This window comes from Symphalangus syndactylus, chromosome X, assembly GCF_028878055.3.
Source record: "Symphalangus syndactylus isolate Jambi chromosome X, NHGRI_mSymSyn1-v2.1_pri, whole genome shotgun sequence".
NCBI lineage: Eukaryota > Metazoa > Chordata > Mammalia > Primates > Hylobatidae > Symphalangus > Symphalangus syndactylus.
The window spans coordinates 23,942,524-23,970,043 of NC_072447.2; the positions used below are offsets into that span (position 1 = coordinate 23,942,524).

The 27,520-nt window shown below is 48.2% G+C and overlaps 1 protein-coding gene across 2 annotated transcripts in view; it reads left to right on the forward strand.

Annotated features, from left to right (window-relative positions):
• The window catches only part of SHROOM2 (shroom family member 2), a 163,662-nt gene that overhangs the window by 88,887 nt on the left and 47,255 nt on the right, over positions 1-27,520 (forward strand). For both annotated transcript variants that reach the window (XM_055268190.1, XM_063634948.1), the window contains exons 3-5: positions 16,624-16,755; positions 20,033-22,373; positions 23,860-23,960. In XM_055268190.1, the coding sequence (XP_055124165.1) occupies positions 16,624-16,755; positions 20,033-22,373; positions 23,860-23,960 (2,574 nt within the window). The remainder of the gene's footprint in view (positions 1-16,623; positions 16,756-20,032; positions 22,374-23,859; positions 23,961-27,520) is intronic.

Here is a 27,520-nt window from a genome sequence, read left to right on the forward strand (position 1 = left end):
GAGGGAGCTGTCTGTCTATTCCTGTACATTACGTGTCAGTTGGAGCTTGGATGGTTTTAAGAGGTTAGAAAGTGAACTTGGGGACATGATGCTTTTATATACAGGAACTAAAGCAATACTCCCAGGTACCACAAGAGTGTTGGTGATATGTCGCTTTCAAAGAGAAATAACTCTCCACTTTGGTTTTAAAGTTGGCTTATTAACAGGAAAGTGCTTACACATCCCTTTTGACAAAGTTAGCATGTTCTTTTGAAGGCTGGCTGTAAATTGTAATTAATGGACGCACATTTATTTCCATTTTTAGTACAGACATGAAGATATATATCTTCCTCGTTTTGAAAAAAAAATTCTTTTTTCGAGTCTGGTCAAGTGAAGTAGTGTGCATGGAGAGGAACCAAGAAATCTGTAACTGGTTGTGACTAATTATTTGTAAACACTGCTGCACTCAAACCAGTCAAGACAAATTCCTAAAGGCTTTTTGGAAGTGGGGGTAGGTGGAGGTGCCAAAACAGTATCCAAAGAAAAGGTTCAGAAATGAGGAAGGGCCAGACGTGGTGGCTTACACCTGTAATCCCAGCACTTTGGGAGGCCGAGGCAGGAGGATCACTTGAGCCCAGGAGTTCGATCGAGACCAGCCTAGGCAACGTAGTGAGACCCCATCTCTCTCAATATGTTTTTTTAATTAGCTGGGCATGATGATGCACACCTGTGGTCCCAGTTACTCGAGAGGTTGATGGGAGGATTCTTTGAGCCTGGGAGGTCGAGGCTACAGTGAGCCGTGATTGTGCCACGGTATTCCAGGCTGGGAGACAGAGCGAGACACTGTCTCAAAAAAAAAAAGGAAGGAAAAACATTTTTTGCCTCATGAATTTAGCAAAGTCAGTTGTAAGTGGTACGTGCTATTCCTGAGCACCCTTCTAACAACTCTTTGTAGATCAGAAAGTCAAGTCTCAGAATGGTGGTTTCTGAGCCATTGGGGAGGGTGGGGTACGAGAGGCACCATGACACTGTGTTATGGTTCCTCTATGATCACCGTCTTAACCCTCCTATAGCAGCACGTTTGTTCTTACACGATTCAGTTAACTCAGTGGAATGCTGGTGGTGGTGAGGGAAGCTTGTTCTGCAGAGGTAAGACGAGGAGTTATAAATTGGATCTGGGGGTCATCATCCCGCTGCCAAGGCTGACTGCAACTCCCTTTTCTTCTGTCTCCTGTACTGTCTCGTTCTGGGCTCCCAGAGACCCCAAAACACTGGGCTGTGCTTGTGGTCTTACTGTCTGTCTCTTCTTCGATGGAGACACCAGCTCAGTCAGCATAGCTGGCCAACTTTGTATCACCAGGGCATAGCTATGCATAGAAATTCCTAGCATGGGAGTTCTTGAGTCAGAAGGTGTGTGCGTTGTGAATGTTCAGAGACGTTTCTGAGTTTCTCAGACCCTTTCACATCATCTCTAGCATAGCATATTTGCAGTTTGTTTGTTTGTATTCTCTGTGAATGTGATAGGTGAAATATGGTTTTATATTTACATTTGCATTTCTGTAGTTACAAGAGTGAAGTCAGGTATCATTCCATATGTTTAGAAGCAAGGTAGATGTGATTCTTTTTTTGAGCTAGAAGTACATATTTAGTGATACAGATAGTCTAAAATCTGTTCAAAGGAAAGCCATGCCCCAGGAGAACTGGTTGGTGGGAGGAGAGAGAGAAGCCTCAGGGCATCTGCTGCCTGGTTTCACCGAGTAGGTCCTTAAAAGACTCTTGGGAAAAGGGATTAAACTTTTGCCCTGAAGGATCTCCGGGAGCCACTGTGTAGAATCCCCATTTTGTGTTCTGCAGACCCAGTTTCCTTTAAATGAGAGATGTGGACAAAATGATAATGTGGTTTAAATAGAATTTTATTTGAGTAATACGTGTAACGAGATATAAAGCAGCAGAGTTTATTTACAAATTTTTATTTCCCAACACACTTTCAATAACTGTGTTAGGAAAAAACCCACAAGCTGTTTCTCCTCTGCTCTCACACAACACTCAACACAGAAGGCATCTGTGACCAAATGTGCATAGAACTTCTAATACTCCAGCTACCTTTATGTGGTTTTCCTTATTACAAAAGCACGAATGGGTGCTTTCAAAATTGTTCTTCTTAAAGCCAGAACACGTATTCTTCTCTATCTAAATTTAAATCTCTATTTAAATCTCCCCCCCCTCTTCTTTCTCAATTCCTAGGCAACCACTAATCTGCCTTCTGTCTCTATGGATTAGGTAGCATTTTCTAGCATTTTATGTAGAGCTCCAGGATGGCGCGTGTACCCTTACAAGTGGCTAGTTCATGAAAAGAACTCTGCAGGTAGTTCATAGATTGAGACACCAACATATTCATATTCTATATTGCTCTGCTTAAAAGCATGATCAAATGGTAAACTAGCTTGCCCAAACCTTGTTTGACTTGTTGCAATTGTCTGCCCCCATCTGCAAAAATGTCATGAGGGAAAGAGGTACATAGATCTCAGTGTAAAGCACTGGTTTTTCGTTTGTTAGAGACAGGTTCCCGCTCTTTTGCCTAGGCTGGAGTGCAGTGGTGCAGTCATAGCTCACTGCAGCCTCGAACTCTTGGGCTCCAGCGATCTTCCCAAAGTGCTGGAATTACAGGCGTGAGCCATGGCACCTGGCCTCTCCATGGTTTTTTAAACTCATTTGAATAGTGGTTCATGGATAAACTCCCCTCCCTGTAGTGACAGCTGCTACACGTCTTATTTTGTAGGCTCGTTTTATCTTTGTGTGTGTGGGGACCAGGGGACCAGGCAGCCAGGATAGGATTGCGATGGGCCACTTTCACAAAGCGGTGGCATCTTGTTTCACAGGCATGGGCAACTCGGACCTTGTGAGCGTTGAGAAGCTGGTGCTGGGAAAGCGATGCGATGCCGGAGGAGACAGGCGGATCACTATCTCCGCAGACAAATGAGGGCCAGCGCTTCCTCTCGCTGGTGGGGGGAGCTGGAGACAAAGAATGTGTAACAGTCAGCCCTACCAAGTGCATGTATGTTCTTCCTTGTGAGGTCCAGGTGGCATACACGGCCCGAGATGTCAGGGAAGGGGTGCTGCCCGGGAGTCAGATCTGTCGGTTAGGTCAGGAGGAGAGGCTGAGGCTGGCAGTTTTGCTTTTCTCTTTCTTCCCAGGCGGTTTGTTGTTCTGTCTCTACTTGGCTGGAGAAGTGCTCCTTGCGGGAAAGTTCAGGGCAGATGTGTAGCCTTTTATTATGTGTGTGTGTGTGTCCAGTTTTTTTCCGCTGCACTGTTTTCCTAGGTGCCCAGGCCCAACCCTGGAGAGTCCTGGGCAGGTCTTGAATGGATTTGGGCTCCGAAATCTTCACACAGAGCCACAGGCTATTTCGCTGGGCGTTAGCAGCGGATCTACCACTTGCTGGCCTTAAGCACAAGTTCTTGGGAAGGTTAAGGCCAGAAACTGGGTGGCCCTTTTGCATTTTCCTCATTAACTTAGCCCAGTTGGGTTAGTGCAAAAGGGAGGTCTGCCTGATGCCCTCAAGCTGCTCCGGAGGAGAGAGAGCAGGGTTGGGAGAGGGGAAGGACCGAGAAGGGGACGGCGGCTCCTAGCTTAGCTGGGCTCATCCTATCCACTCGGTGCTAGGGACCGTGGCTGTCGCCTGTTGCTGTCTTCTCTCTGAAATCTGCGTTAACAGCTCTGGGGACAGAGTTATCCATTTTTCTCCCTTCAGAGGCAAATGGCTGTTAAGTTCAGCTTCTAAAAAGCACCTATAATTTCAAACACTCTAGGGAAAATTTCTTTTAAATATCACATCATAAATTATTTTCTAAAGCTTTGCAATTACCCTTTTGGACTTTTCCCCAAATATGCATTATAATATTAGTTTTGTTTACGGCAAATCCGCCTGCTACCTTGTCATGGACCCCACTCTGGGCAGTTTTTCTTGAACCGGTCATGTGTTGCGAGTCATTTTGTGGGGGCCAAATCGTGGCTAGAGTTGATTCATGTCACTTCCTGCCTCTTTGCTGGCAGCCCTAAACCCTCTTGTGAATCTAATTACATCCACTAAGCTTGCATTCAGGAGCAGCTTAGCAGCAGACGGAAGGGTTTTCTGCATCAGGCTGCAAGGGTTTGCGAGACCATGTGGTGTGGTCCTGCATTTGAAGAGAAGAGGCTGCATGTCGAGGGACAGCTCTCATGTTTGCTAGGAGCGAGTTTCTTAAAACATGCGTCCTCTCTTGGGCATTGCCAAGGTGCCCTGACTGCTGCTCCAAGCCCACATTGTGCTGTGCCCCCCTCTGCTGCTGGCTCCTTGGAGCTGTCCTGGAGCAGGTGGCCCTGCAGCCCCAAGGTTGATTAGCACAGATGTTCCGGGAGCTGCTACTCGCAACGGTGGCAGCAGTAAGGGGCCGCCTAAGACTTCAGCAGGTTTACACCCCCACCCCACTCCCCCAGCACCCCACCCCCTCCAGAACTACTCCTGAGGCAGAAATGGTGCGTGGTCAGATGGAGGGCATGCTCCTTAGTGGGGACACTGGAGGACGTCAGGTGAAAGCCATGCCTTCGAGGCTGTCTGATGTCTTTATCTGTGATTCATGAGTGGGTATTTCTATTCTGTGAGCATTTGGGGGCTAATGGCTATTTGCTACTGAGCTTATTTTCTTGTTAAAACAAAGGAGACCCTGACTGGTTTGGGCTATTTTCCATTATTGTTTTTATTTCATTTATTTTATTATGAGTGAAGGAAAGAAGGGAGAGAGGGAGGGAGGGAGGATGGGAGGAAGGAAGGATGAAATCTCGCTCTGTTGCCGAGGCTGGAGTGCGGTGGCTACTGACAGGCACAATCATAGCTCACTGCAGCCTCAAACTCCTGGGCTCAAGTGATCCTCTTGCCTCAGCCTACTGAGTAGCTGGGACTACAGATGCATGCCACCATGCCCAGCTTATTGTTTTTATTTTTTTTATTTAATTTTATTTTTTCTATTTTTTTGAGACAGAGTCTCCTGTTGCTGGAGTGCAGTGGCAAGATCTTGGCTCACTGCAACCTTCACCTCCCGGGTTCAAGCAATTCTCGTGCCTCAGCCTCCCCAGTAGCTGGGACTACAGGCGTGTGCCACCACACCTGGCTAATTTTTGTATTTTTAGTAGGGATGGGGTTTCGCCATGTTGGCCAGGCTGGTCTTGAACTCCTGGCCTCAAGAGATCTGCCCCACTTGGCCTGCCAAAGTGTTGGGATTACAGGCGTGAGCCACTGCACCCGGCCAGCTTATTGTTTTTATTAAGTAAAATCAGGAGAAAAAAGAAGACCACATAGATCAGAATTGTTTTATTTTGGGGAAAGTTACTTCTGTTGGGGTTTTGCCTTAGTGTGTGGTTTAGGTAATTTAATCAGATGAATCAATGTTTGCAAATAGTGATGGTTTCTAATATAGGAAGACTTACAGAGAATGTTTAGCTTATTTTTGTGTATGTGCTATGCGGTGGGATCCACACTGTACAGGTTAAGTTTATTTTGAGGTTTGAGGAATTGAGAAGTTAGCATTAGCATTAACAATGAAGTTTAAATGACTTTTATTTTTTTATTGGTCCTGCAAATGACGTAGACTTTTATTTTTAAAAACGGAGCAGCTCTAATGAGATCCACCAAATTGAAAGCCCTGAGCTTTAGGAGAAAAGGTTGATCTACACTGATTGAATTCTCAGTTTGCTATTGGCTTGGAAAGAAGAGTGTTCTGGTGAGATTTTGAGAGCAGACCCTGGGAATGTCCTCTCTTGAGACTTGAGGGCGCAGGGATCTGGGGACAGGTCTTGGTGTCTGTCGTCTGGGAGGTAGTGTCCTGCGAGAGGCAGCAGCCCAGCAGACACCACGGGCCCCTGGGATCACGTGCTGACCTCTTAGTGGGCTTGGCAGGGCAGGAAGCCCACATGTGGCTTCTGTCCAGTGTGCCACTCACCCTTGCAGTCACCCCTAAAGGACGGGTAGATGAGGCCTTTGCAGGTTGAGACATCCCCAGAGGGTCTGTCCGTCCCACATGGAGCACACTGAGTGGGTCCCCTCTCTGTCCATCCCGTCCTTGGCTGTGGCGGCACTGGCACGCTGTGGCATGCTCTGCCCTGCACTGGCCGCTTTGTCCAGATGGAGACGAACGTGCTTTCAGTGTGTTGCCAAGGGGCAGGGAGAGGTGATATTGGCAGAGCCATGAGCGATGGCTGCCAGGCAGGTCATAAAGGCGGAGTAAATGTCGTCTCTTCTTAGCACTGTCACCTCAAGCCCGGTTACCACTAATACCCATTGGTTCCAAGGTGGGAGAGTCTGGGGGAAGAAATGAAGTACCCGACATAGCCTTGGCCCTTTCTACAAAGTGAGGGGCATACCTTATCTGTAACAAAAGCCTGTTTTTTGTTGTTGTTGTTTGTTCGTTTTCATGTCACTTGCTAATTTATTCACACAAAGAAAATGCTCCATAATGAAAACAACTTCATCCCATGTCTCCCTCCCACCCACACACACTCACACCCCTCCTGTCCCCAACTGCAAGATGCGTTCCTATGTCTTGGCTATCTCAAGGTACTTTTAGAACCAAATCCTCATAAAAACCATTTAGAATAGTTGCCTGATAACTTCGTTTTATTGCTAAAGAAAGCCTGTTTGTGGCAGTTAGAGTCCAAAGGCCTTTTGAATGGAATGGAGTGGCATGTTTAAGGAGAGTGCTCAGAAGGATTTGCTGAATGGTAGTCATGACAGCATTGATGGGGATGTGAAATGGGCTGATTAAATAACTCGAGTAGTTCCGACATCCAGACCATGTTTTGGTAAGGTAGCCATCGTCATGGACAGGGCAGGTAGCAACAGTTCTCTGCACCACGGAGGGTAGTTGTACCATTTACTCTGCTGGTTGTGGGTGTGCTTGCCTTTAGTAATAGGGAAAGCAAGGTCATTGGTCTGCAGCTGTAGTAAATGACAAAAAAGAGGAAGGAATCAGATCTTTCTTCAGTGATTTCACTACTTTGATTTGCCAACAATGACATGGTGGTTTATTAAATGTAAAGACACAGAGGAAAGTTCTCTGGGTCAATGCCCTTGCAAAGAAAAGGATGCCTCCCACCCTCTCGGTGAGATGATAAGTGATCAAATAAGGGAAGATTTTTATCAGCCACTCGGCATATGTCGATCCCATGTGAGTGGACGTCTGGCTTACCATAGTGACCACATGTGCAGTGGTATTTAATAGTTCTCTGAATGTATGTAGGATCTGTAAAAAGTTTGGAATAAAAGCACAAGCTTCCTTTGGAGAAATGTTATTTAGTTGTAATAGCATTTCACTACTGCCACATTCAGTTCACCTGTGGTGGTAGTGCCTGTAACTGCATTCAGAGGAATTCGTGGACCTTCCTCCCCCTGCCTCCCCAATTTTGCCGCTGAGTTTCATCTCTTTTCATGGTCCGGACTCAATGTTTCTTTGCTGCGCCGTGACTCTTAAAGTCTCTTTTATTGGTTACTTTCCCTAAACCTCGTATCTCTTCTCTATACCTTGGTTTTTGTTTTTCTATGAAGAATATCTTCTTAACTCTTCTAGTACCTTGAATAACCATGGGCTCTGGGAAGGGAATTTGAGGACAAATTGAGTAAAAATACAGTAAATTATTATGGGCTTTATGTAATGAGCAGAACATCAGAAAGGGCTAGGTGGGGATATTGTTTGCTGAGATCTAGTGGGCAGAACTCCAGAAAGGGCTAGGGGAGATTGTTTCTTGAAATCTCTTTCCTTTCCCTTTGCATCTATTTACATGGCTGGAACGCTTTATACGTAGCATAGCTTTTAGAGAACAGCAGTCTGCAATCTCTTGTTGCTTTTTTTTTTTTTTTTTTTTGGTATGGCTTTTGCCATGTGTATACCGATATGTTGACTCAACAAGTTGAACTTTTTGTGTCTTTTTTCTTGTATCTGTGGTGTTCATCCTTAGGGCTATATAAAACGAGTCATATTAATGACCGCACACTTGAATGTGCTGAGTTTCTTTGCCAACAAATTCATTCTCTTGAAACATAGCCAGGAAATTGTGTGAGTGCCCTTTTTAAAACATCAAGCTGAATGAAATGATGATTTGACACTTGGGGCATATATATGGTTGAACACAAGGGGTTTGGATACTGGGACAGCGATCGTCTTTTTTTTTCCTTTTCTTTCCAACAGTAATGGGTTTACAGAAATGAACATTACAAAGGTTAATGGGAAAAACAAGTCATTCGGGTCTGCTCCACTCCTCTGTTCTGTGCCACTCGGTTCTGCCTGTGGCTTCTGTGGCATTCCTCCGAAGTCTTTTCTGCCATAGGACCCAGGTTGAACACCAGAGGTCGAGGCCAGAGGCGGGGCACACTCTTGCTAGGGGTGAGGCATGCAGGCTGGCCGGGTGGAGAGCAACTCTGGGGCTCTCACCCCACGTGAATGCTGCTGCTGGGCCCTGGCGTTTGCTTACAATGAGGCTCTGATGTCTCAGTTTCAGCTACTTAGGCCATTTGGGAATTTTTATCTTGCCTCAGTTCTCTTCATGTTTAAAAGCAGGAACTACTTGCCTCTTATCTCCTAGGACCATAGACTTTATCAGACATGATGTCACCATTCACGCAGGCATTGCCCACACTACTGCCCCGGCAAAGACGCTGCGTATAAATCTTCCCACAGTGCCTTTGGGGGACGACTTTTCTTATAGAAAATACATGCAGAGTTAACCATTTCTAGAGTGCTCTGGCGTACTTGTATACACTCATGTGATGTATGTGAGAAGCACTCCCACCACGTAGTTAAAATCATTCCTTTAGGTCCCGCCTTCCAGGAGCTTGCAGCTGAGTGGGCTGAAGAGCTCTCACAAGTGCGGACTCAGAGAGGAAGGAAGGGTGGAAGTCGATCCAGGAAAGTCTTTGCTGAGGACAGGCCAGCGGAGCCATCCTTTGTAGCTGAGCCAGTTTTGAGAGGCAGATATAAACGTCTGCCAGCCATACCAGGTGCTCCAAAGCTGGAAGCCGTAGCTGGAAGTTCTAGTGAGAACAGTAGAGGGGGAGGCTTGGGAGAGGGAGGTGGAAACGTAGGATGGGGCCAGCACCCAGCGGCTCACACAGAGCTGCTCAGGTGGTGCAGACACTCCTGGCCCACTGCAGCCCAGACTTCCTTGGTCTTGGGGAAATGAGAATTTGCTTTATCTGCCAAGACCCTAGATGCTACAGACACTGCTGGCCCAGGGAGCATGCTCTGAGAACCCCTAGACTAGACCACAGAGAACCTAGGAGCATGGACTTCCTTTTGTGGAAACTCAGAGCAGCTGATGGTTCTAGAGTGAGGGCAAGACCTGGCTAGGGCTGTGTTGCATGCAGGGAGACTGATCTGGCAGGAGGTGCAGGCAGACTGGGAGAGGAAGAAGCCTTCCGGAGGATTGGCAGGAAAAGGAAGGAAGCAGAGTCAGAGCTGGGGTTCATTTGATGTTTGCAGAGAGGTGGTTTTTGTTTAAAGGGTTAGAAGAGTGTGAGCAGTTGCTAGGTAAATTCCCCTCTCCCCAGACCCTGGGGTCTGACATCAGGAAGCTTGTCACAGTCCCTGAGGCCCCCAGACTGTTTCCAGGGCTTCCCATCCTGGCCCGGTATCTGCAAGGCCTTTCCAACTGCAGACTCTTCTTTCAAACCCTGCTCTTCCTTATCTCCAAGAAGCCCTTAGAAACCATTATTTATCTGTTTTCCTACAAAACGTTCCTCAGCTCCCAGTGTAGGCCAAAAGCCCCCCCACGTATATAATACCACCACCACCCCCGCCCCCCCATCGCAGTTTCCAGGCAGGGTGACCAGGTGGGCCTCCAGCAGGCCAAGGCGCCTCCCCTCCCAGACTCTGCCTTGGCCTCCAGCCAGTGCTCTTACTGTGTGCTTAGTTAGCTGGGGGCACAAAGCACAAACTATTTGTCTTGGGAGGTGGTGCTTCTTTGCTTTCTTCTAAAAGGTTAGGAAAATAACCCAACACTCGTGATTTTTTTTTTCTTTTTTTTTTCTTTCTTTTTTTTTTTAGTTTGAGGGAAGGGAAGGAATTCTGTTCTTTGTGAATAATAAAGATTTCATTGAAGCAGTTATTGTGATAATTCCTTTTAAAAATAAAACAGGATATTTGATATCTAATCTGTTGTTCTTTCTTTTTTTTTAGAGATGGAGTCTTGCTCTGTCACCCAGGCAGAAGAACAGTGGTGCAATAATAGCTCACTGCAGTCTTGAACTCCTGGGCTCAGACATACAGCTGTTGTTCTTAATGTTCAATGACATCCTAGCATTTTTTTTGTATTTGTGATCTAAACCCTGTCCTTTAAAAAAAAAAAAAAAAAAAAAACCCAAAACACTACCTAGCATATAAAATTACTCTAAAAAATTGAAGTAAGTTTCAATGAAGTTTGGTGTACAATCTGTGGGAAGGGATTTCAGGGGAACCCACCATTAGAATGAATAGTTCCATCTGGAGTGCCAGAAAACTCGGTATTGTCAATACCATGGTGTTTTGTTATATGAAAGGAATAGTATGCATTGACTAAACATTATGTTTTGGAAGAATGATAATGGCCTGGGCCGGGTGTGGTGGCTCATGCCTGTAATCCCAGCACTTTGGGAGGCCGAGGTGGGAGGATTGCTTGAGCCCAGGAGTTCAAGACCAGCCTGGGTGACATGATGAGACCTCATCTCTTTAAAACATTTTTGAATTAAATAAATAAAAATTTTAAATGATAATGGCTTGGGAGAATGATCACAAAACCAGGCTGACTGGGGAAAGAAAGGCGCTCGTCAAGTCTGCGGGATGAAAGGGAATACACAGAAACATGTCTCTCCTGCACATGAGACCCACGGTTCTAGGGACAAGGTGGTTTAAAGCGTTTAAAGAGTGCGTGGCTTGTGCAGGAGGAAACACCACAGCCTTCAGTCTACTCAAGTCCTTCTGGGAGCCCTTGAAACTCAGCCAGATGGACCGGGAGTGTAGGCGGGCTCTAGGTGGCGCCAGAGCACTCTATCCCCAACTCCACGGGTCTGTGATTGAGCAACCAGCATGTAGGGGCTGAAGGTCCTCCCCACCATCTCCTTATCAACACCAATCCAGCCGTTTCAGAGGTGCCAACAAACAGAAACCAGTCTGACCCCGGCTTGATCCCCAAATACATTCATTATGCACCAGGAAATTCAGAAGACTTGAGAAAAAAAGCATATATATTTTAGTAAATTTTCACTGTCCATAGTAACCAAGATATCTTCAGTTAAAGCAGAAAGAGTGTAACTCTTTTCACTGTGTGTCTTCATTTGCTTATTTAAAAAAATATCCCTAGGCCAGGTACAGGGGCTTACGCCTGTAATCCCAGCACTTTGAAAGGCCGAGGCAGGCAGATTTCTTGAGCCCAGGAGTGTGAGACCAGCCTGGGCAACATAAGGATACCCCATCTGTCATTATACAAAACGTTAGCTGGGTGTGATGGTGTGTGTCTGTGGTCCCAGCTACTCAAGAGGCTGAGGCGGGAGGATCACTTGAGCCCAGGAGGTCGAGGCTGCAGTGAGCCATGATTGCGTCACTGTACTCCAGCCTGGGTGGCAGAGGGAGAGCCTGTCAAAGAAAAAAAAGCCACAATTCATATCAGAACTGCTGACAGTGTCATATATAAGAACACATATATCTGTATATTATCTTTTTAAAAAGGAGCTTCTGGGTTTGTTTTCATTTTTTCATTGCCTCGTACAGCATTGCTCATTCTCTTCAGACAGTTTTGAAAGAGTGTGTGGCTTGTGCAGGAATAAACCAGGTAAGATGCGTTTTATGAAGGCGTGGAAGTCTCACTTCCATGCCAGGTTCCCTGCCTGCCTCCGACAACTCCCACCCAAGCTGCCTTCTGCACATGCATTCCCGTCCGTGGGAAGCCCTCTTCCATGCCATCACCCTCCCTGGCTGTGACGCCCCTGTTCGGACTCTCCTGTCTTCCTCTTTCCCTGGCCTGCATTTTGACCTCAACCCTGTATCTTTTTGTCCCCGCCGATGGACACATCCACAGGGATGTCCCATAGCTATAGGAGATGCACAGTATACACTTTGGGTTTTTGTTGTTGTTGATAATTACTGTAAAATACACATAAAATTTACCATGCTAACCATTGTAATGTTCAGTAGCATTAAGTGTATTCACATCATACAACCAATCTCCAGAAACTTGTTTCATCTTGCAAAACAGAGGCTCTATATGCATTAAACAGCAACTTCTCAGTCTCCCCTCCCCTACCCCCTGGCAACCACCATTCTACTTTCTGCATTCATGATTTTGACGAATCAGGTACCTCATATAAGTTGAATCATACAGTATTTGTCCTTTTGTAACTGTCTAATGTCACGTAGCATACCGTCCCCAAGGTTCTTCCATGTTGTAGCATATGTCAAAATTTCCTTTTTATTGACAAGTAATATCCCATTGTATGGCTGGACCACATTTTGTTTGTCCATTCTTCCAGCCATGGAACAGTATACGTTTTGACTAAATGGCCAGCTCTTAAAGTCTGTATTAGATATAAGCTGAATATCATCATCATAGAATAAACATCTAAGGTAAAAGTAAATCTGAAATGATATTATTATTACAATTTTGTTTTAAAACATATTCAGATTTCAACAGAATGACATTTTGGTCCAGGAACGGGATTGTTTAGCCCTCTCAGCTGCTAGAAGGCTTCTGTGGTCACTGCCTTATTCATTTGCAACACTCAATTAATTCTTATTTTAGCCTGAGGCCAGTGGAAGGTTGAGATGTATTTTGGGTTTTTTGGCTAACTGCTGGTTTAGGTTAATGTTAGCACCAAGCTGCTGTCTCCCTGATGTAACTGACCAAGCTAAAGGGCTAATTTCTCTTCATACTTGGATTTAAGGAATCGGTGCATGGGGATGATTCATTTTCTTTGAAACAGTTCTGCAAACTGAAGCTTTGTGTACATGGGGAGGAAGATACTTCCTGGATATTTTCAGAAGCAGATTTCAGGCTGAGCATGGTGGCGCATGCCTGTAATCTCAGTGCTTTCGGAGGCTGAGGCAGGAGAGTTGCTTGAGGCCAGGAGTTTGAGACCAGCGGGGGCAACATAGCAAGACCTCTACAAAAAATAAAAAACAAAAATTATTATATTTTTAAAAGCAGATTTAAGATGATTACTCTCCATTTTGTTCATCTTTGCTGCGTGAAAAGTTGCCCCAAAATTAGTGGTGTCAAATAGAATTTCTAGTTGTAAAATTGAGCACAAAGCAATTGGCCTATACGGAGGTATTCAGAAGCATGCTATGTGTTAGGGCTGGCTATTTCAATATTTAAAAATATGCTCTAGAAAATCTCCAAAAGGTAGTTATCTGCACGTTATGGAAGGGTTGGGGAGGGAGGCGGTGTAAACAGTCACTGTGCTAGGGTTGCGGGCAGCAGACAGTCGCAGGGGGGTAGCAGCATTCCTGCCATGCAGATGAGATGGGGTTACTACATCTCTAAGGCAGTGCTCCAGCTGCAGGGCTGCAGATGTTCCATATCTGTGCTGCCCATGCAGTAGCCACTACCCACATGTGGCCATCGAGCACTCACAATGTGGCCAGAATGACCAAGGAACTGAACTTTGGATTTTGTCACTTTGAATAAATTAACCGCTTATGAATAAGGATAAGTGACTTCCCTCCTCCCTCTTGACTCGTCAGTGGCTACACCCGGTATTGATGTGCATCTTTCCAGGGCCAAAGCTAGGAATAGAGGCAGGGCACAGCTGCGACTCACTCTCTCCCTTCCCCCATGACAGGGGCCTTCCGCAGGGCTGGCTTGAGCGGCAGCAGATGCCCAGAAGCTTTGGGCCGTGGTTCTGGCTGCCGGCTGGGTTCCTCAGTCTTTTTCCACGTTGCCTCTGCAGGGGCCATACGTGCAAATGACCTCCTTCTCTCCTGTGTCTGGTGCGTGGGGCCAGGAGGTTGGGCGACAGCTGGGGCTGCCTGGTGTCGCTTGCCATACGGCCTTATCCGCGTGGCTCACTTGGGCTTCCTCATGCCATGGCATGGCAAGGTCACTGGATTCCTCATAATCTATCACACGTATATATTTTTTAAAAGACAGAGTCTTGCTCCGTCCCCCAGGCTGGAGTGCAGTAGCGCAAACACGGCTCACTACAGCCTCAACCTCTTGGGCTCAAATCATCCTCCCACCTCATTCTCCCTAGTAGCTGCAACCACAGATGTGCGCCCCCACGCCCGGCTGATTTTTAAATTTTGTGCAGCGATGGGGTCCTGCTATGCTACCTAGGCTGATCTCAAACTCCTGGCCGAAAGCAATCCTCCCACGGCAGCCTCACAAAGTGCTGGGATTACAGGTGTGAGCCACAGCACCCGGCCATTTGCTTGCATACTTTGTGAGAACAAAATCTGTTGCTAATATTCTTATATGTGCTTGCTGATGATAGTTTATCTGGGAGAACTTTTATTGTACCCATGGAGAACTGCTGACCCTCTAAACCAGCTAGTAGCCCAGTTATTCCCGTAGCAGGGTTGAACTAGCGCCGTCTTGAGTGTCAGACGTTTTCTTTTCCTAGCCTTCTCTTTTTCTCCCCTTTCCTCCAGTTTCAGTCAGTCTAGTTTATTTTCTTCATTAATTAACTATAAAGGAAGATGAAAGAAGTTGTGGATGTCATAGCACAGAGAAAGCCAGCTGAAAATGAAATTCACATGGCCAGAACCTTCCTTACGAGGATTTTGAGAAATTCCATGAGGTACAGTCTGGGTTTTACAATTGCTTTCCTTCCATGGGGTGCGGAATTTGTCTTTTATACTTTCTCTTTGGTTCCTGGGAAACTATCATAAAGTCAGCATGTTCCACATTTTGCCACCCGTATACTTTTCCTCGTTAAAATGATCTGAGTCATCGAAAGGTTTGTGTTATAAATGCTTTTCAGTTTTATTTTGTAAAATGTTCTTTATTGCGTAATATTCTTTAATGTTTTTGCCTGCTGGGAAAAACATCTGATCTCCACAAAGTATTTAAAGAGGCCCACTTGAGCTCGTTCTCCATTCTTGATTGGGCTATCAGCTGTCAGTTCTGTCCCAAATTAGAGAAATGTAAAGCTGGCTTCCTACCATGAGGCTGGAGAAGTGAGCTGGGGAGGAGGATCTCACGCCCGGCAGTGTTCCCCTGGAGGCCCTATTGCATTACTGACATCCATCGGGATTTCTAACCAGACACACCTCATCACATCTGGGCAGATGTGGCCAAGACACTAAGAAGCCACACATGGGATGGTGGGGACTGTGGGGGGGGAGCCCAGGAAAGCTCCTCCATGTTCAGGAGCCCTGGCTGAAGGGACTCTAGCCTTTTGATGTGGGTTGTCATGACTCCCTGGGGGGATCTTTGGTTGACTAACAGGCTCAGGGGAAGATGCGGCTACTAGTCTTAGTTAACCAGAAGGTGGCTGTCTTTACTTTGTTACCTAGGTAAATAGACACAGATAAGCTGTCTGAACTCTGACCCAGCCACCTGGGGGACCCATATACCTTTTCTCCAGCAAAAGATAGGAGATTCTGTTTGTGTTCATATTGGGGCACGGAGAGGGCAAAATTTGCTTACTTATTTAGAATAAATGTTCTTTATTTTTGCATTTGTAAGATTTTAAATTGACAAGTTAACAGTTGTCCATATTTATGGAGGAACACATGTTAGAGATAAGGGCTGGCCGGGTGTGGTGGCTCACACCTGTAATCCCAGTACTTTGGGAGGCCAAGGTGAGTGGATCACTTGAGGTCAGGAGTTCAAGACCAGCCTGGCCAACATGGTAAAACCTGGTCTCTACTAAAAATACAGAAATTAGCTGGGCGTGGTGGTGAGCGCCTGTAATCCCAGCTACTTGGGAGGCTAAGGCAGGAGAATCGCTTGAACCTGGGAGGCCCAGGTTGCAGTGAGCCAAGATCATGCCATTGCACTCCAGCCTGGTCGACAAAGTGAGACTCTGTCTCAAAAATAAAATGAAAATAAAGATAAGGGCTGCTGCACATCTAGAGCCTGTGATTCCCACTCTGTGTTAGGGCAAATGGGTGGTGAACAAAAATCTAAAAAGAAGGTGTGGGTTTGGATTCAGCGGGCAACCCCTGAACATGGTGCGGTGCGCCTGCCTGAGTTGCTGTGACCAGTGTCAGTCTCTGCACTGTTTGGCACTAGCGTGCGCGCTGTGCACATTCCCTGAACCCCCTGCACTGTTTGGCTCGAGCCGTGCATGCGCTGCGTGTGGTCCCCGAGCCCCCTGCACTGTTTGGCACGAGCACACGTGCGCTGAGTGCGGTCCTCGAGCCCCCTGCACTGTTTGGCACGAGAGTGCACATGCTGTGTACGGTCTGCAAGTCCCCTGCACTGTTCGTTTGGCACAAGCGCACACGTGCTGTGTGCAGTCCCGAGCCCCCTGCACTGTTTGGCACAGCGCACGTGCGCTGTGTGCGGTCCTGAAGCCCCCTGCACTGTTTGGCATGAGTGTGTGCCCTGTGTGCGGTCCCTGAGCCCCCTGCACTGTTTGGCACGAGGGTGAGCGCTGTGTGCAGTCCCTGACCCCCCACCTCCCCTGCGTTCTTTTCTAGGAGGAGCGAGCTGGGCTGGAGGCCTCACTCCTGGCATGCCACCAAGTTCTCCGACAGCCACCCTGAGCTAGCAGCCTCCCCGTTCACCTCCACCAGCGGCTGTCCTTCCTGGTCCGGCCGACACCACACGAGGTAGGCACCCATTCCCGTCCAGGATGCCAGGTTTGTTCGGCCTTCTGCAGGGAGTGCACTCCTGACTGCAGAATGATTTTGATGTTTCTGATGAGACTGGGCCACCGACACATAATCACAGTTGGAGTGCTCTGAGTTTTTGACTGAACCGGCAAGCGTGTGACACAAAATGAAATGGCAAGACAAGGCATGAGCAAGAAGGGGAGCATAGGACTTGGGTTTCAGCCAAGCTCCTTTGGGATTGGCCAGGTGGGATGCCAGGTAGTAGGGTTCTGAGCCGGTGGGGTGGCGTCCACGGCACCCCTCTCCTTTCCAGGGTTTTACACATGGACTGGAAGGCAGGAGATATATATGGGGCGGCAGGTGTATCTTGTAAAAGCTCCCAAGAGGTTCTTTAATCTTTGGTAGCCTCTCCTCAACCCTCTTGGAGTTAGTGGCAGTATCCTCACTAGTCTCCTGTTAAGAGGATGGCGGTGACAGCAGATAGTCTGGTTTTGGTGTGCGTGTGTGGATGTCTCCCTGCTTGTGTGAGTGTGTGTGTGTATCTGTGTGTGTTTACGGGTGTCAGTGTGTGTGGGGGGTGTGAGTGTGCATGTGTATTTCTACATGTTTGTGTGTGTGTGTCCTTGTATGTGTGTGTTCATGTGTCTGTATTCGTGTGTGCCTGTATGTGTGCATGTGCATCTGTTTGCTTGTATGTGCATGTGTGTGCACATGTATATGTGTATGTGAGTGTGTATGAGTGAGCATGTTTGGTGTGTGTGTGTGTGTGCGCGCGCAGGTATGTGTCTGTGTTTGGAGCTAATGTAACCACTCAGTTTTTGGCTGTTAATAAATACTGGTCTTGGCTGGGCGCAGTGGTTCATGTCCATAATCCCAACACTTTGGGAAGCTAAGGTGGGAAGATTGCTTGAGTTCAAGACCACCCAGGACAACACAGCAAGACCCCATCTCTATTAAAAATAAAAGAAAATCAGCTGGGCATTGTGTGCACACCTGTAGTCCCAGCTACTCAGGAGACTGAGGCAGTAGGATCACTGAAGCCCAGGAGTTCGAGGCTGCAGTGAGCTATGATTGCACCACCGCACTCTAGTCTGGGCAACAGAGCAAGACCTCATCTCTTAAAAAAAAAAAAAAAAGAAAAGAAAAAAAAATACTAGTCTGTAAAATTGCAAGGTAAAGATTTATATGACACGAAGGAAAGACAACTGAAATATAACATTACCCCTAAAGTGACAAAAGATGATGGTATTTAGAGCCCAGTGTATTTTTTGGGGAAAAAAAAAAAAACACAGATTCTCAACTGAGTAGTAACACTTAAGTGAACAGTGGGCCTTTTATTTTATTCTGAAGTGACTTAAGGTGATGAGATCTCCATTAAGCCCATTTGGCAGTCTCTTAATGAAAGAAACATGCACACTGCCCACATCTGTGTGGAAACAGTGCTCAGAGTTCTCTAGATCTCCTTGGACTTGGGATCTCGCAGAAAAATCCCTTCCAGAATACTGGTGGGTAGTCAGGAGCATGCCCCGGGTTTGAGGATACGTGGTCTGTTCTTATAGAAGATGATGGGAAACCCAAACAGTCCTCTCCCTCCCCCTCCCATAGATGACAGCCAGTTGTTCTCCAGTGTTCTGTCCTGGTCACACGGTTCTCTCATTCTCACTCTCCCCCAACCTAGTGGAGCCACAGCTTCTTCCTGTTGAAGGGTGAACATCTCAGCTTTGTTGAGCTTTAAAGAAAGCACTTAACATCCTGGATAAATAGTTTCACCATTGAGAGCTCTCAGTCACACACAGTTATTACCTTACAGAGGAATCAATGTCTCAACTCACCATTAATTTCATCCTCTTAGACGCCATCCTGTTTAGGAGCCTGTGTTTTTTGGTGTGAGTGTCAGTAATTCTGTAGGGTGTAACCAGTTAGCTGAAAGCTGAACACAGCAGTGCGTGATATTATTATTATTATTATTATTATTATTATTATTATTATTATTATCATCTTTGAAACAGGGTTTTACTCCATTGCCCAGGCTGGAGTGCAGTGGCGCAGTCACAGCTCACTGCAGCCTCAACCTCTCAGGCTCAAGCCATCTTCCCACCTCAGCCTTCCAAGTAGCTGGGACTACAGGCATGTACCACCACATCCAGCTAATTTTTTTAAAAGTCTTTATAGAGATGGGGTCTCACTATGTTGCTAAGTAAGGCTGGTCTCAAACTCCTGGCCTTGAGTGATCCTCTGTCCTCAAGTGATCCTCCAGCCTCAAGTGATCCTCCTGCCTTAGCCTCTCAAAGCGCTGGGATTTCAGGTGTGAGCCACCAAACCTGGTCTGTAACAGGCTAGCTAGTACATGTTTTTGGCTTTGCAGGCCACACATCTCTGTTGCAGTTACTCAGCTCTGCCATCATAGCACAAGAGCAGCCACAGACAATACGCAGACACGTGGGCACAGTTGGGTTCCAGTAAAGCTTCACCTATGAACTGAAATTTGAATTTCATATCATTTTCACAGGTGATATAGAAATAGTATGCCTCTAATTTTTTTCTCCCACCCTAAAACATACAAAAACCATTTGGGCTGGGTGCAGTGGCTCATATCTGTAATCCCAGCACTTTGGGAGGCCGAGGCGGGCAGATCACTTGAGGTCAGGAATTCAAGACCAGCCTGGCCAACATGGTGAAACCCCGTCTCTACTAAAAATACAAAAAAATTAGCTGGCCACAGTGGCAAGCACCTATAATCCCTGCTACTCAAGAGGCTGAGGCAGGAGAATCGCATGAACCCAGGAGGCGAAGGTTGCAGTGAGCTGAGATCACGCCTCTGCACTCCAGCCTAGGCAACAGAGTGAGACTGTCTCAAAAAAAAAAAAAAAAAAAAAAAAAACAAACCCCAAATCAACAACAACAACCTGAGTTGTGGTGTGGCCACCCCTGCGCTTAACTGTTGATTGACCATAGACGTGTAAATGCAGACGTTGCCTGCCAACGATCTGGGCATCAGGCTGAGAATGTGCGCTAGGGTTGCAAGGCATCTGTTTGGTAAAACGGCATGTAACAGGGAGGACACAGTCTTTTCAGCCTGTGCCCAGTTTCTCCGTGTCTCTACTAAAATCCAGATGTGCTAAGCTGCAACCTCAGCCTCAGCAACTTCACCCTGGGAAGTTACTGTTTGGCGTTTTGGTATTTCCATGGAGGGCCAGCTGCGTCCACCGCCTTGCCTTTTGCCATTGCTATTGCTAAAGCACACCATGCTTTGTCCTTCTTCTCATTCTTGCAGTTCTTCCTCCCACGACCTGTCCAGTTCCTGGGAGCAGACGAACCTACAGCGCACCTTAGATCACTTCAGCTCCCTGGGGAGCGTTGACAGCCTGGACCACCCCTCCGGTCGCCTCTCGGTGGCCAAGTCCAACAGCAGCATCGACCACCTGGGCGGCCACAGCAAGCGCGACTCGGCCTACGGCTCCTTCTCAACCAGCTCTAGCACTCCTGACCACACCTTGTCCAAAGTCGACACGTCCTCCGCAGAGAACATCCTCTACAGTGTGGGCCTCTGGGAGGCTCCCAGGCAGGGTGGCCGGCAGGCCCAGGCCGCAGGCGACCCTCAGGGCTTGGAGGAGAAGCTCAGGTGTTTCCCGCCCAGGGTCCCCAGTGACAGCGGCAAAGGCCCCAGGCCAGAGTACAATGCCGAGCCCAAGCTGGTTGCCCCTGGGAGGTCCAATTTTGGGCCAGTCTGGTATGTTCCTGAAAAGAAGAAAGCACCATCATCCCCACCTCCTCCCCCTCCCCCTCTCCGCAGTGACAGCTTTGCTGCCACCAAGAGCCACGAGAAGGCCCAGGGTCCTGTGTTCTCAGAGGTGGCTGCAGCACAGCACTTTACGGCCCTGACCCAGGCTCAGCCCCGTGGTGACTGGAGACCAGAGCTCGCCGATCGGCCTTGGAGGTCAGCACACCCAGGGAGCCTTGGGAAGGGATCAGGAGGCCCGGGCTGCCTGCGGGAGGCCCGCGCAGATGGCAGCTGGCCGCCCTCCAAGGATGGAGCTTCCAGCAGGCTGCAGGCCTCTCTGTCCAGCTCAGACGTGCACTTCCCTCAGTCTCCTCATAGCGGCCGCCACCCTCCCCTATACAGCGACCACAGCCCCCTCTGTGCTGACAGCCTTGGGCAGGAGCCAGGGTCTGCCAGCTTCCAGAACGACAGCCCTCCTCAGGTGAGGGGGCTCAGCAGCTGTGACCAGAAGCTGGGGAGCGGCTGGCAGGGCCCCCGGCCCTGTGTGCAGGGAGGCCCGCAAGCGGCACAGCTCTGGGCGGGATGCTGGCCTTCTGACATGGCCCCTGGAACCCTCGAGAGTCTTCCCCCACCCACGGTGGGCCAGAGCCCACGCCATCACCTACCTCAGCCTGAGGGTCCTCCAGATGCCCGTGAGACAGGACGGTGTTACCCGCTGGACACAGGGGCCGAGGGCTGCTCCGCGGGAGCCCAGGAGCCTCCCAGGGCCAGCCGTGCAGAAAAAGCCAGCCAGAGGCTGGCAGCCAGCATCACGTGGGCAGATGGGGAGAGCAGCAGGATCTGCCCACAGGAGACACCCCTGTTGCACTCCCTGACCCAGGAGGGGAAGCGCCGGCCTGAGAGCAGTCCAGAGGACAGCACCACCAGACCGCCACCGTTCGACGCCCACGTGGGCAAGCCCACCCGGAGAAGCGACCGCTTTGCCACCACCCTGCGGAATGAAATCCAGATGCGTAGAGCCAAGCTGCAGAAGAGCCGGAGCACAGTGGCTCTGACTGCAGCAGGCGAGGCGGAGGATGCCACCTGCCGCTGGAGGGCCGGGTTAGGAGGTGGCGCCCAGGAAGGACCCCTCGCTGGCACCTATAAAGACCACCTGAAAGAGGCCCAAGCCCGGGTTCTGAGGGCCACGTCCTTCAAGCGCCGCGACTTGGACCCCAACCCAGCAGACCTATACCCGGAGTCACTGGAACACCGGATGGGGGATCCAGACGCTGTCCCCCACTTCTGGGAGGCAGGACTGGCCCAGCCACCCTCATCTACAGGTGGCGGGCCCCACCCGCCCCGCATCGGAGGCCGGAGACGGTTCACAGCTGAGCAGAAACTGAAGTCCTACTCGGAACCCGAGAAGATGAACGAGGTGGGCCTCACGAGGGGCTACAGTCCTCACCAGCACCCCAGGACATCTGAGGATACTGTGGGCACATTTGCTGACAGGTGGAAGTTTTTTGAGGAAACGAGCAAACCTGTTCCCCAGAGGCCTGCTCAGAAGCAAGCTCTTCACGGAATCCCAAGAGACAAGCCAGAGAGGCCGCGGACAGCGGGCCGCACATATGAGGGCACGGAGCCCTGGTCACACACCACCTCCCTTGGGGACAGCCACAACACTCACAGCGCAGCGGAGAAGGCAGGGACGTCAGACCCGCCGCGGAGGCTCGGCACCTTTGCAGAGTATCAGGCCTCCTGGAAGGAACAGAGGAAGCCCCTGGAGGCCAGGAGCTCTGGGCGCTGCCACTCAGCGGATGACATCCTGGATGTGAGCCTGGACCCACACGAGAGGCCGCAGCACGTTCATGGGAGGTCCCGGTCTTCACCGTCCACAGACCACTACAAGCAGGTAAGCATGGAGCCACAGCCCCCTTGACCATCATCGTAACCCAAGGACAGGACACACCCAGAATGCAGTGGCTGACGCCAGGGCTACTCAGCTCCAGCTGTGTGAGCATTTACCTTTTCCAGATCTCCTAGTGCCCTCTGTGTCAGAGGTATTTGGGCACAAAGTTGACACCTTCAAGGCAATTTAAAGTGCCATATTCCCGAAAACCCACATTTTTCATTCCTGTTCTCGTTGCCATAATCTCTGGCTTTAACTGAGTTTCCCCTTAAGTAGCTTGCTCCTACCTTCATACTCAGCAAAGAACTTGAAGGGAGAAACTATGGAAAATGATAACTAACGCCTCTGACATGGAAATGTGTGGTTTATGTAAAAGCTTAAAATGACATACAATAGCCACTTTTCAAACACTGATGGATGACGTTTAATATTTATAGTATTTGGGTTTTTTAGTATTCTGTTTTTTATTTGCAAGTATTTTCAAGGATTGCTCTGGGACAAAATGTATTTAAAACACATTAAGTGATTGCACTTTTTTAAGGTGAGAGTTTTGATGGTGAGAGTTAATGTCCAGCTTTCTAGAAAACTGCATATTTCTTAGCCCTGCTTCAAAGTTAACAGTCTCTTTCTCTCTTGCACCTACCCCCTTTGAAAGCTTTTTCTCCCTATTACATCTGCACTTGCACATCTCAAAGAAAAAAAAGTTCCGCAATGATAGATGCAGTTTCTTTTTAAAAGAATCCAGGGTAGGTGCGGTGGTGCATTTGCAGTTCTAGCACTTTGGAGGACGGAGGAAGGATGATCACTTGAGGCCAGCAGTTCCAGACCAGTCTGGGCAACAAAGCAAGACCTTATCTCTACAAAAAAAAGAAAAAAAACTTAGCCAGGTGTGGCGGTGCCCAGGAGGTTCAGGTTGCAGTGAACTGTGTTCTCACCACTATACTCCAGCCTGGGCAAAAGAGCAAGACCCTGTCTCAAAAAAAAAAAAAAAAAAAAAAAAAGAACCACTAGTAATTTAATACAAGATACCTAATATGTGCATGGAAAGAAGGCTGCTGGTTTGCTCTGTGGTGTCCCAGCCCTGAAAATCCATATAGATGCTCTGAGTGTTTATTTCCACTGTTGGATACCCTGGCTTGTGGCTATTCAGCATGACCTCTGAGAATTCATGCTTGCCCTGTCAGGAGCAAAGAATCCCAGGCTCTGACGAGTACTAGAGCTTGAGGCTTCACCACTGTAATTTGTGACCAGCTGTATTTTATTTTATTTCTTTTGGCCAATTGTGCCACACGGTTTTACAGGCTTCACGTAGGAGTTGTTTCCTGCCCAGAACAGAAGTGGACGCGGGGTCTTAGTTCAGTCGTCTCAATGAAATGCTTTGTAGAACTGCCCTGGCAAGGCAAACCCACAAATGAGGGCTTTCATAATCACAGATGTCCTGAGGAAGGCAGCTTGAGGACTTGGTGTCTCATTATGTTGCCCTTTGCAGGAAGCTTCTGTCGAACTGCGAAGGCAGGCAGGGGACCCTGGCGAGCCCAGAGAAGAGCGTCCCTCCGCAGTCCGGGCCGAGGAGGGACAGTCCACGCCGAGGTGGGTGAAATTTGGATTCAGAGTTACTGAAGAGGCGTCTGAGGGTGGGCTTCTGTACGGTGGGTGGGTGCTTGGTTAACATGGCTAGATGTCTGGCTTTTGCCAAACCCAAAGCGGCTGAAATCTGGTGTGATTTCCGTCATCCCTGATGTACTGGAGGTCTGGGCAGAGCTTGTGCACCCTGCAGCCCTGCCCAGAGACACATCCCAGGGTGGGGAGGCCTTCTTACACGGCGGTGACATTTTTTGGTTCTTAAAATGGCTATCGTGTTTTCCGCACGGTGAGACCGCTTATGGAGACATAATGAGAAGTCCAGTTTAACATACTGGAGCTGCACGCTTTGCACAGAGCGCCTTATGGAAGGGCAGCTTTAGCTATCTAGCACACAGCTGTGTGCCTAGCCGCGGCCTGGAAATCAGAGTTGCCTCTAAGGATTGTTAGTAAGAACGGAACAGGGCAGGCCTTCCTAAATTGGACCTAGTTAATGATTTAATTTTGAGCTTTAAAATAGAAATCGAGTTAGTCAACTCCCAAAGAGAGCCTGCAAGCATCTGCAGGAACTGTGGCAGCAGCAGGAGATTAGAGCATTTTGTGCCATAATTCCAGAATGTGCCCCATAGCCGCTTAGTTGAGGCAAGGACAGGGTTAGATTAAATACATAGTTTAATCTGGACCGGGCATGGTGGTTCACACCTGTATTCCCAGCACTTTGGGAGGCTGAGGCAGGTGAATCGCTTGAGCCCAGGAGTTCAAGACCAGCCTGGGCAACATGGTGAGATCCCATCTCTACTAAAAATAGAAAAAAAAAAAATTAGCCAGGTGTGGTGGCAGATGCCTGTAGTCCCAGCTACGCTGGAGGCTGGGCTCCTTGTTCAAGCACGAGAATCGCTTGAACCTGGGAAGTGGATGTTGCAGTGAATGGGGATCACACCACTGCACTCCAGCCTGGGCAACAGAGCGAGACCCTGTCTCAAAAAAAAAAAAAAATAGTATAATCTTCCCCTTCATCACATGAGGAGGGCAGGAGGAGAGTGTGCGACTCTGCAGAAGATGTGGTGCAATCTTGTTTTAAAAAGGCGGATGGAGGGATGGGAGTAAATGCACAACAGGGTCACCGGGTGTGGATTTTTCTGTCGCCTTGAGAATCTTGTGTGATTGCCGTGACATTCACATTAAACACTGACCTCAAAACTCAAGGTTCTGTTGCAGAAATTACCAATTTAAAAGTTTGCTTTCAAGAGCCTCATGTCATAGGGTTTTATTTCATTTGGCCTTAAACAGGGCTGTTAGCCTTCTACAAGGGGATCAAATATTTATGTGACTCTGCAACGACAGGACTGATATTGTGTGTGTGCTTGTGTAGGAAGTCTCTTCAGTTACTTAACAGACTCTGAGGCTGAAACCAAGAATGCGTGGGTCAGAAAGGCCGACGAATAATCCACCTACAGAATTTAGCTGTGTCTGAGAAGCACAATTAGAGCTTTACAACTGTGGATTCCAAGTAGGTCACGTGCCGAGCACCAGCTGCAGTCTGTTTTCCAAGCCAGCTCCCAGGCCGTTGAGGCCGGCCGTGCGGTGCGTCGCGGGCAGTGCTCGATGGGCTCTGCACATGCGGGCCTTGCTCTGCCCGATGCCACGAGCGTATCATCTGTGCGGAGGGCACCCGTGCTGGTGAGAGTGTATAGCTCTGCTGTGCATGGAGGGGGTCGCCCTGAACAGCTGTCACGTGCAGGCTATGTGTGAGTGAGTGAATGGCACTGTCGATACTGAAAGGGTCGAGAGGAAGCGGGGCCCCATGCTTCATTCATCAAGGCCATGTCTCCCAGCAGACTGCATAACCACTCCAAAGAAATTAGTTCCAGAAACTCTCTGCTTTTGAGCTACCAACCCAGCAATTTTCAGAATTGTTGGGTGCGGTTTTTTTTTTGAGTGGTGAGGCGCGATGAAATTTGAGAATATGTAGGTTGAAAAGTTGTTTTCAACTTTTTTCAGAGACTCTTTAATTTCCGAAGGACCAGCAAGAAAGAATACACTTGAAAAATTTCAATGGAGAATAATAGAAGTCAAAGTTCAGGCAAGGGATTGTTCTTTGCCCACCAAAAAGAAAATCTAGAATACAAAGGTTTGAAGATACCCAATGTTTTGCATAAGTTTAAAATAACGTAAACATGTCTGTGTAAATCATATGAAGTGCTGCTCTGATAATCGATGCATAACAAAAAGTATGTATTGTATTTGTTTGGATAACAAAAGAATGTTGAGATTGGAATTATTTTTTTTTGTTGTTGCTCATATGAACCAAATAGAGATAACATTTTTTGTGACGTTCAAGATCCTATGTTAATATAAAGACAAGTAGGGCAGATTGAAGTGATGATACTTTTTTTTTAAGTTGCATGATGCTTCAGAAGCTCAGAGGAGAGAGAACAAAGTGACTTCTGGCTGGGTTATGGGAGAAACAGGTGGTGTTTGAGCTAAAATAGAACTGAACCTGAGGGAGCAGACCCAGCACGTTTGCTTCCCTCCAGCTCTTCTGTCCTGAACAGCCCACCGCCCCCCACCCCCACTGCCATCAGAGGCTTCGCCTCAGACCCACAAGCTCAGGCATCATAGCCAGCTGGAGCCTGCTTTGGGGAAATGCTCTCTCCTGCTGACCTGGGGCCCCTTGAATGCTGGGTCTGTTTCCTAGTGTGGCCATAACAAACTCTCCAAGACTGGGGGGCTCAAACAACAGAAGTGGATTCTCCCACAGTCCTAGAGGCTGGAAGTTCCAGAGCAATGTGTGAGCAGGGCTGGTTCCTCCTGGGGCCTCTCTCCTAGGCTTGTAGATGCCGTCTTCTCCCTGTGTCCTCACAAGGTCTTCCCTCTACGCATTTTTGTATCATTTCTTCTTATAAGGACCCCAGTCCTATTGGATCAGAGCCCTCCCCAATGGCCCTAATTACCTAATTTTACCTTAATTACTTCTTCTAAGGCCCTGTCTTCCAATACAGTCACATTCTGAGATACTAAGAGTTACGGCTTCAGCACATTGATTTTGTGGGGCACAGTTCAGTCCCTATCCCTGGGAGAAATGTCCCTGCTTCTCCATTCTACCTTTATAGTAACCACTTCTACCTGCTGTCAGCTCTCTCAGGAAGTGTCATCCTACCCTTGAGCTGATCAGGCTTTACGTTCATGACAGATGTGAAAGCCTTTAAGATGAAGAGGGAGCTGTCACCCTGTGGGTGGCACAGAAGAGGGGCATTTGGCAAAACCTGACTGGAGGGCTTTTTGAGAAACCTGTCTGGAGGGTTGCTTGGCACCATGCAACTGAAGGCTGACAGCCGTGCACACCTTCTGGTTCAGTCAATCCATCTGTAAGAGTTTACCTTGAACATGGACATCCACTGCCCCATGAATGTGCTAACCTCTTCAGACTGGGATGGTTTGGCAGGGGGACAGTGATTCTTAAACTCACATCACGGAGGTATTGGTACACCTTCACTATTCCTTGCTGTCTGCTAGGCTGGACTGTTGGCTCCTGGAAGACGGGATTTTACTTTTTTCATTTCTCAGTA